The sequence below is a fragment of the Acanthaster planci genome, linkage group LG13 (assembly GCF_054643075.1).
Source record: "Acanthaster planci isolate LZ-2023a linkage group LG13, COTS_SCS, whole genome shotgun sequence".
NCBI lineage: Eukaryota > Metazoa > Echinodermata > Asteroidea > Valvatida > Acanthasteridae > Acanthaster > Acanthaster planci.
The window spans coordinates 5097543-5107696 of record NC_141789.1 but is presented as its reverse complement, the minus strand read 5'-3'; the positions used below and the strand labels follow the sequence as shown (position 1 = coordinate 5107696).

General features: G+C 42.4%; 1 protein-coding gene across 1 annotated transcript in view; it reads left to right on the top strand.

Annotated features, from left to right (window-relative positions):
- The first annotated feature begins 1784 nt into the window (after positions 1–1784).
- LOC110982456 (protein mono-ADP-ribosyltransferase PARP14-like) overlaps positions 1785–10154 on the top strand; it is a 30523-nt gene continuing 22153 nt past the window's right edge. Inside the window, exons 1-8 of the mRNA XM_022240852.2 lie at positions 1785–2133; positions 3078–3229; positions 4851–6251; positions 6669–7370; positions 8001–8193; positions 8712–8963; positions 9188–9286; positions 9810–9944. Coding sequence (XP_022096544.2) covers positions 1884–2133; positions 3078–3229; positions 4851–6251; positions 6669–7370; positions 8001–8193; positions 8712–8963; positions 9188–9286; positions 9810–9944 — 3184 coding nt within the window. The 5' untranslated portion in view covers positions 1785–1883. The remainder of the gene's footprint in view (positions 2134–3077; positions 3230–4850; positions 6252–6668; positions 7371–8000; positions 8194–8711; positions 8964–9187; positions 9287–9809; positions 9945–10154) is intronic.

The window sequence follows — 10154 nt, the reverse complement described above, 5'->3', positions numbered from 1 at the left end:
ACAGATTCACAAGCGAAAACAAATGATCGTTTCAGGAAAAAGTGTTCACCCCCCCCAATAAAAAAAACCAGACCTCGATAGTATACCTATGAGGAATAAGAACAGAACAGGTAGACGCCACTGGAACACATTGGATTCATACGCGTATGTGTATGGGCCGGCCCAACCGATTGACGGCAACCTTGGCGTCTTGCTCGTGTCAACTGGCCCATGATTGTCGCGCTGACAGTGAGCATGAACGGATTATACAGGGGACAGCGGCTTGTATAAAAGATCAGTCCCTGTTTGTCCCAGATTTTAAAGATTGAAACACCTCAGTTATTCATTAAAACAACCACTAGAGTCCCTTTTTTCTTTTTCTCTTCTTTTTGATGAAGATGTTGGGGAACGGTTGGGGAAGTGCTTTATCCGCAATGCTGCGACCGCCTCCGTATTCACACTAAAAGAAAATTGTTCTTTAGCAGTCATAATGACCCTGCTGACCCCGTTTTACTGCATACGTAATAGAAGCGAACTTTAAAAAACATTGTTGTAGAAAAACAATTACAAAGGGCGGGGCTCGGTGGTAGTGTAAATGGGGTGCATGGCTTATAGGAAAAGAACCATTACCCCCAACCCTAAGGGCTGGATAGCCTGACTCAGTTGACAAAACACGACGACTTATTCTGTTGTTTGTTACGCAACTGGAGTCGCATTTTGGAGTGTCGTTCAATACGTGATGCCTTGAGCACCCATGGATACCAATTTGTGCTCTACAGTACGTAGTACTGTTTGTGTGTGATTGCTAATGCAGAGAGGAAAAAGGAGTATGCTTTGCGCATTCTCGTCAAATGCTACGTTCTTCGATCTGCCGGTACAGCCCCTCGTACCCTCCCCCGGTTGGTATTACTCGTTTTTTCTGCTTCCCCTGGCCTTTCGTAATCTTGAAATGAACACCGCCTGCATAGAGATCATGCAAGGTGCCCCCATGAGTATGACCCGGCCCTATACATTTTTATTTTTTATATTAAATCCGTTCGTCCAGCAGCGCATTTAGCGCCAATTACAGGATGAGGTGATAATTAAGAAGACAATGAATGGAGAAATGTTCAGTTTTAGAGGTGGGAGGAAATCCCAGAATGAATATTGGGAAAACCCTCGAAGTCAGACTGGGGACTGAAAACCCAATCCACATGTTGACCTAGTTGGGATTCGAACCCAGGTCACAGAGGTGGAAGGCGAGGAAAGAGCCACTGCACCAACCTGACTCTCCAGTGGCACGTACGTATGTAGTACCAGAGGGCGAAGAGTCCAGAACCAGTGGGACCAAATTTGTTTGGAGGAGCCAAAAAACATGGCGTTTTTATGTCAAGTCTCTTCGCCAGGAGGGGCCGACACGACACGATTTTGGAAGGAAAGGATCCCAAATATACCCCAAATCATCTTTCTCTCCTTATCTTTCAAAAAAGGGTGAGGGCTTGACCGTGTAGCTCCCCCGCCCCCATTTTACTTTGGTTACACTCTATCGTTTATATCGGCGAATGCTTTCGAGTAAAGTTCATTACATTCGATTTGAGATTCTTAGAGGCTTTCTTGACTCCCTTTCAGTAATGTGTTTTCTTCGTTGTTTTAAGCATCCTTCTAGAAATGCAATATATTATTTTACTCTCGAGGGAAGAAAATAATGTGCCCTCCACGCTCGCTCTTGAAAATTTTCCATGACGCATTAAAGCTGCGGCGCCCTCTATGGCTCGGTCAGGAGATTACCACATTAGGGGAGTCCCCACAGTGAGCAATCAACGCTCCAATTTAGTTGCGTTTCTGCCGAAAGGACATTTGCGTAGGTGACCTTGTGGCGCAGTTTGTGACATGTGACCCAGTCTAGCCTGACTCGTTTTTGTCCGATGTTTTTTTTTTCTGAACATGGATTGCAGCTGATCCCATTCATGGCTTCGTTTGACCAGTCCCAGCAGACGTCTATTCACGTTCTCGCTCCCCCTATCAGATCTTTGAAGCAACAATCCAAGTTTCTGAACAAATTGTACCTCTATTTCCAGAAGACTAGCGCGAGTAGCAATGATATAAAGAATGTATCTATGCTGTCATCTGACGAGGAAGCCCTGCGGGTGAAAGTTAATTTCACTAAGCCATCAGGTAAGTTTAAATATTGATCTCTAGACAAGAACTTGTCGTCTGGCGTTGCGTGGGTCTTTTGATCCTGAGTTTCTGGATTGACCCAACTATATGTATATATCTGTAGGCCTATATATATCTAAGCATAGCGTTACGAAATATGGAGACCCAGTGACTGAAACTCAAGCACATAATGCAAATTGCAAGCTGGACCTAAACAGAAAACGTTTAATTTCCTGCAGTGTTATTAAGCACATCTTCAAATATTTCAAGTAGTGAGAAAATCGTTCCTATTTTTATTCACACTATGTCCTTTAGCTTTACATGGATGTGTCATAGACACCCACACATTCATCCCGGAAGTAACCATGTCACTGATCCACTGGGCATGTGTTCACTCTGTTGTCAGTTTTACCATTTTTACTCTCTCGGAGTGATTGCAGTAGGCCTATATCCGAAAAAATCATTGCCTAGCCTTTGACAATTAGGAATGGTATACTTTCTTGTGAATCGTGTCTCTTATTTCATGGTTGTGTGACCTCAGAATTCCCTTAAGTTATCAGAAGTGCAAACTTTCACCCGTGTTCAATATCGCATTACATAGTCTGTGTCGAAATTTTTACGCATAATGATACACAAAGTAGGCATTTTGCGCTAAAGTAGAAGCAAGGGCAAATGCATATTAATCATAAACCATATTCTGCAAAAAAGTGCAGTATCCTAATTCTCTTGCTCATTATTCTTAAGCGAATTTCCCAGCATTACACACCAAATATATAAACCGGGGCATTTATAATACAATCTTTATAAATAGCTAAATTCTTTTGACTTTACAAATATGATTTTTTATAATCTGCATTTTCTTTTCAGGTTAGGTTCAAATAATTATGTTGTTCTATTGGGCAAAGTGTTATACACGGTGCTATGAACAACTTGTTTGTTTGTTTGTTTTCCCATTTTCTTAGACGTTAAACACATATTGTCTCGTACACACCACAAGCTGGTTTGCAATGGAAAAACCATACCTCTTCATGTCGAGCCATTTCCTCCAACTAAAACTCCAGTTTCGACTGCACCACCTGTCAAATCGGATTCTGTTGTCAAGGTTCAAAGTTTGGTAGGTTTATTGTCCATAGAGCTTTCCGATGGAGGGCTGTATACTTTGACATACCGTTAAAGTCGATGGCTGCCAACAGCAATTATTGAAACATGAGCATTTTTGTCAATTTGGTTTGATTTCACATTACCAGCAAAAACTTTGCCTTGGGAAGGTGGATTATTCAACCAGCATTGACAACTGTATGACTGTAAAATTGCCCACTGTCACCACTGCCTCTTAATTAAATGAGTTCGGTTGCGCGTTAATTCTGGTAAAATTTGATTTTGTGTTTGAACGAATTGCCGACGGTTGTTGACTGTTGCATCACCGGATATATGGACAAATGTTGTAAGCAATCATTGAACTGTTGCCGCATTTTAGAATACGGTAAATTGTTATATAAAATGCAATCTACGTACCTCCGTTAGCCGCCAACTTTCTTGATCTTTGACATTGGAAGGGTCTATGCAGTGTTCCTTTCATATGCCCCTTTGATTTTCTGTTGACCTGATTTTCAATTTTTGCTCCATTTTAAGGGTGTTTTGCATTGATTTGAACTATGGTAAAATGTCATAACCCAAGGCAGGATTCTCACTCTTAAATAGCAAAAATACTCTTGAAAAATGTAACCAGATTTTTTTTTATTTTGCTGTTGTAAATTTTGTGTACTTAGGTGATTTACTGTTGTTGCCGTTCATGAGAATGAGTCAGTGAGTAAGGTTTTCTTACAAAATAATTTCAATTAGCAAATTTGAGATTCACAGTCCCCCCCAAAAAAGTGTCTTCTTGTAAAGACATCAAGACAACAGCGCCCTCATTCCCAGGAAAAACATGGGAAATGTTAAACGTTTAAAAAGTGCTCTTTTTACATTTACAAAACACACACATGTCAGATATATAGTTTGCTTACATTTAAGTGGAGCATAAAGTTACACTAAACGTATTCCCCAAAATATCCTTTAACGTTACTCTTTCCAGCATGCAAATATATAGGGCGATGTACGGTAACTGTTTCCACGAGATAGCCATTTTTTTCCTGATGTGTAAGAGGTGCGCTGAAGTGGTGACCGGGTAAAGTTCAACTGTATCACTCAGGATAACTCAAGTTCAAGTTCCGGGTAGAGCATTTTGTGAACTCAGGTCATGCATGTATTATGAGACTGGGCTTGAGCAAAATTGACACAAATATACACACACACACCCCCACAGTCAAATTCGCTTCACTGTCACATTTGCATGGAGAATAAACTGGACGGTATATCGCTTCATTCTTTTTCCTAAGGATGAACCACATTTTGGAGTTCACATGGTTGAAGTAGTAAGAAAGTGACATAAATGGCTGCTTGGCTGATTTTTAGTCAAATCTTGTAAAGTCTTTAAGACTTTATAGCGTTATAGCGGGCTCATTTCTTACCCAGCCGAAATGAGTAATTACTCAAGCTTTCATCGTGTGTTATGCAGTGATAAAGACTTGAGTCCTTATTTTTGCGGTCACCAAGAATTTGTTTAGGAATGTTGATCAATCAATGATTAATTAATGCTGTCATTAGTATGGTTATTAAAAACGTCAGCTAATAATTCCCAATCCGATTCTGTTATGGCAATTAATTGTGAACATTTATGATTTCTATACGTCCAGGACAGTTTAAAGATACATGACAGTGATTCTGACGCAAGCAAAGGCAGCACGGGTCATACCAATGGTCAATCTCTGGCAGCCGGGTGTGGGGAGAACCCACTAAGCAAGCCAACTTCCAGAATGACGCAGGTTAGCTGTAATGAAGGAGTGCTGCAAACATCCGGTCTCTACACCCCAGTATGCTTCGAAAAGATTGCGACCCCTGCTTGTTTAGCACTCTCGGATACCTCTCCATCTGCGAGTTCTGTCACTGCACCGTCGCCTGTGACTCAGTTGACAGTTCATACGTCTACAGTGTCTCAACTAACGTCACCTCTCCCTGCCGTGCCTCCAGACATATCTCCTGCAGGGCCGCCTTCTGCAACTGTTGCACCTCCGACTACGGTCAATGTAACTGCCCCTTCGTCTACGCCACCTCTGGCAATGCGGACACCTATTACGTCTCAAGTCACATCTACTCTGCCAGCCGTGTCTTCAAATGCATATCCCGCAGCACCTCCTGCGACTGTGGCGCCTCCAAATACGGTCTCAATAATTGCCCCTCAGTCTACAACATCTGTGAAAGAGTGTGCACCTATCATATCTCAAGTCACACCACCTGTATCCTCTGCATTGCCTTCCCCTACGTTTATTGCACCTCAGACTATGTCCTCCGAGCTCGCATCTCCGTCAAACAGGACGGGACCTCTAACAGCGAGTGCGCCTATGGCTCAGCTAGCATCACAGTCGACTACCATGCCTGGAAATCCATCGCCTGTACAAGAAGTGCCCTCTTCTACCGCTGTGCATTCAACTGGAGCGTCTCCAATTGCACCTCACTCCACAACGCCCTTCCCAATGCATACATCTATAGTGTCTCAATTAACATCATTTCTCCCTGCTGCGCCTCCAGATGCATCACCGACATTGTCTCCTTCTACGCCTGCTGCGCCTCCATCCTCCGCCTCTGTGATTGCTCCGCCGTGCTTCGCTCCTGTCACCACTGTGCCCTCAAATTCATCTGTTGTGTTACATCCCTCTTCGCCTATTGCACCTCCAACGGTGGCCTCCTTAATTGCGCCTGCCCCTACAAGTCCTCTGACAGTGAGTGCACCTATGATGCTCGAATCAGCATTACCTCTTCTTACCACGCCTCAAAATCCACCGCCTGCAGTGCATCCCCCCATGCCTATTGCGCCTCCATTTACGGCCTCTCGTATTCCTCCGTTCATCCCACCTCTGGAAGTGTCTGCACGCATGGCGTCTGAACCAGTTTCGCCCTCCACTGCCTTGCCTCTGCATGAATCCCCTGCAGTATCTTCACCCACACCTGTTGCCCCTCCACATGTACCCGCTCTCGTGAACTCTTCAAATGTAGATCCCACGATGCATCCAAGCTCAATCGATGGAACCACTACAGCGGTACGTTTTAACAGGTTTTTCAGCACACTTTATTTTTTTCGTGCAAATTCATGAACTGTTAATTTCAAACTGGTCTCTAAAATTTATGAACTTTCAATCCCATCTTATTTGTTTGTGGTTGCTCATTTTGCACATTGTCTCAAAATTTCAAACATGCCTACCATACTTTTTGGTGAAAGACATTTCGATTTTGTCCGTCGTACTTGACAAAACATGTCATTTTGTAAACAATGCTCGACGAATTTCATTCAAATTGTTACAAGATTGTATTCATCTGTTTATCTCTCTATGAGTTTAAGTATCATTGAAACATTTATATTTGCGTGTAAGTTTAGTGCCTTCATTGTTTAACAGTGTTTGGGCGCTAGTAATCTTTTTTCATGTGACATTTTTCCTGATGCATTTTTGTCCGCACAGGCTGGGTCAAGTGTGCAGGATTTCCAGACCGAAATGCTTGACATGTTGACCTCCGTTCTCCAAAACACCCCAAGTCGTGATGTGTGCGTGGAAAGCAGTGACATGGCAGCTAACATAGCAAATCGAATATCTACCCAAGGTGTCCCCTACAACAGAGATGGGTGGTCCATGGGACATTTTGGCTATCCACCACCTTATCAGCATCCGTCAGAAATGACCTATACTGTGAATATCACGAAGGAGGTGGCTCGTGTGGAGACCGGAATTTGGGGTAACCCATATTCTCCACCTGTATCCTATATTCCACCAGGCTCCCCATTCCCAGGCCTTGGCTTAGAGGCGGCTGTTGGAAGTTTCATAGACCCTCACCAATTTTACCAAGATGGTATGCAGCCCTTTAATGAAACCGGACAACCCTTAGAGGCGGCTGTTGGAAGTTTCATAGACCCTCACCAATTTTACCAAGATGGTATGCAGCCATTTAATGAAACCGGACAACCCCTGGGAGCGCCGGCGCATCATTTCGGGTACAGAATGCCAGCTTGGGACCCACATACCCCTGCCTTAATGCCTGCAAATGAAAACTTTCCGGAGCACGCGCCTCAGATGGTGTCAACCGACGGGTTTCGAGATTTTACGACTCATGCAACTCCTGCATACGAAGACAACACCGTGCTTCCGGCAGAGGGTGAAAAGCAACAGGTATGTCATGACTTGCCATTCTGTAAACAGAATACAGAGCTCTTGCATATATGGCATAAAATTGTAACTTTTGAAAATTATGTGTATTTAAGGCGCCCTCTATATGTTTAAAAAGAGGTGATTTCCTCATGTATTTCGATAATCTGAAGGACGAGGCATGATGACAGTTTGTAATCATGTCAAAGGGTAAGACAGCCATTTATGGACGACTGCTTTTACTGAGTATCATTGGAAAATCAAACTATTTTACCAATAAAGGGATACTTTCAGTGGGAAAGGCAGGTTTGTTCATTTTCGTCTGACTTAATTTCAAAGTAAACTTACAAGATAGCCTAGATAGATCATATCGTCGCCTCAGTTCCAAAACGTCATTACGGCAAAAATGTAATTTTTGAGAATACTTGTCGGGCCTTACTCTTAGCATGAAAGAAATATTTTATTGAAACAGACAAGATTTGTTTTAAAATTTTATTTATAAAGCTACTGTTTTGGTCCAGCATATTTAAATTTCAACCAGTATGGCATTTTTTCACCGGGACAATTTGTTGCCAAAGTCAACATTCTTGACAGACAGATTTATTTTCTAGCATGACGTCATCGAGTTTCATCCTTGCTTCATTGCCTCGTCAGGATGACCACGCTGAATCGGAAGAGGAAGAGGTGGAAAAGTTGGTCGAAGTGACGGATTTCAAACCCACGACCTCGGAGGAAATGCTGCGGTTGTATTTTGAGAATCCTCGTAAGTCCAGAGGAGGGGACATTGAAGCCTGGGAAAGGGACATCAAATCCGGAGCCATCCGAATCAAGTACAGTGATCCATCAGGTAAGCACAGAAATCTGCCAGGTTACCACACTGACGCGTCTGTCTCTATTATTGATAGGAAACATGCTATCTGTGCAAACAGACCTTTGCGGAGACCTCTGATCAACTACTGCATATTCTCAGTGTGGCTTTAGCAATAGATGCTCATCATGTTTGTTGATTTAACCACAAACTTGGGAAATTTCAATATGATTTAACTCATGACAAAGTATAGCTTAAGAGATCAGTGATTTCATTGTACAAGTGGCAAACCTAATGTATGTATAAACTGATTTTCAGTCTCACTCACGGAAATCGTCAGTATGTGGTTGAAGCTACACGTACCTAATGGGGCTACATAATTTGTTATGCTTTTTCTGATGTGATGCTTTGCAGCAACCATTTTATGAAACGGATACTATCGAATGAAACACTGAAAATCGGGTAAAGTCACTCTGACGTTACATCTGGATGTCCCTCACCCCACCCATGTATCGGTCGATTGGTGATTCTGATCCTCGGGTGTAATTTTTATTTAGTTGCAAAAGCAGTGACAGAGAGAGCTCACAAAGTCGAACGCTGCAATCTGTCAGTGAGGCTGATTGTGAAGAAGAAACCTCGCCCCCGTCCAGTCAAGAAGCGATGCCTGTTTCTGAGCGGTATCCCAGACGAATGCAGTTCGGAACACCTGTCGCTTTACCTTGAGAACTGCTCTGGTACGGATGAACCTAGAATTCAGTACGGTGAGATGCCCGGCACAGCGCTGTGTACATTTCCACAGGACATTCCAGGTAACTATTTGTAAATTAGCCTACTCAGAATTATCTGTTATTAACGCCGAAAGATTTTCATGCATTATTCAACATGGACACAAATACCAATCAGTTAGTGTAAAATTGATTACAATGCCCTCTTAGATTCGTTGAATATGCATAAAATACCACTTTACTGACTTCCATCACTCATAACATAGTAACCAGAGCAAAGTATTACTTTCTGCTTCTGTGTAACATAGACTTCCAAAAGGTCATAAAGAAAATTTCTTCGAAGAAGCTGCAGAAAGCCCAAGTGACGGCAGAGGTGGTGCTCGAGTCTGATTGTATCCTTGTGCAAGGTGGTATACGTTTTCTTTCAAAAAATTCCCATATTCTCTGGAAACAACCAGTAGCATGATTGTGATTGGAAAATTGCCACCCAACCCCGCCTACCTCAGGGCCTGTTATGAGTGGTCGAGATATATGCATTTTTCTGCATTTCCTGTTTGGTATTAACTTTTGCGGAAATTTGTTTGTTCCCTGACGATTCGACCCCAATTATCGTTTGCTCCTAAAACATCTTTCATCTGCAAACGAGGGAATCTTTACCGAGCGTGCACACTATGAAGATCACTTATGTTTTTCACTTTTACCTATGAAAAAGTGTACGGTGGTCCAGAGGCGGAAGGAAATTTGTCATAATCCACGACGCAAACGCAAACCATTTTGATTTAGAACACTCCGCAGGTTTTCCCACTTACTTCGGATATACGTAAAAGAGTGCAAAAGATAATGTACACCACCAATTTCATTGTCTTCTCAGCAAATTATTTGTCTTTTCAACGAGAACTAATATTTTCTTGTTTGATCGTTTCCATTGAGGATTGACGAAAGAAGTGTCTTTGGAATTAATCGAGTTATATTTTGACAACAAGAAAAGCGGCGGTGGTGGCGTGAAAAAAGTGCTACAAGTAAACGCGGAAGACAAGGCCATTGTCTACTTTGAAGACTGGAACGGTATGTAACTAGTAAAGAGAATTTTTGCGAAATGCTTTTTTTTTTCAATTTGCTTCGAAATACTGAGTAAAAACAGCATGAACAAATATAACCATTTAGATGTTTACTTGAGAGAATGAGTTGGAAAGCCTTCCACTTTTGTAATGAAAAGGACAAATTTATGACTGTGTTGATTTGAATGTTACTTATGTCAACGGTCAGTCGATTTTC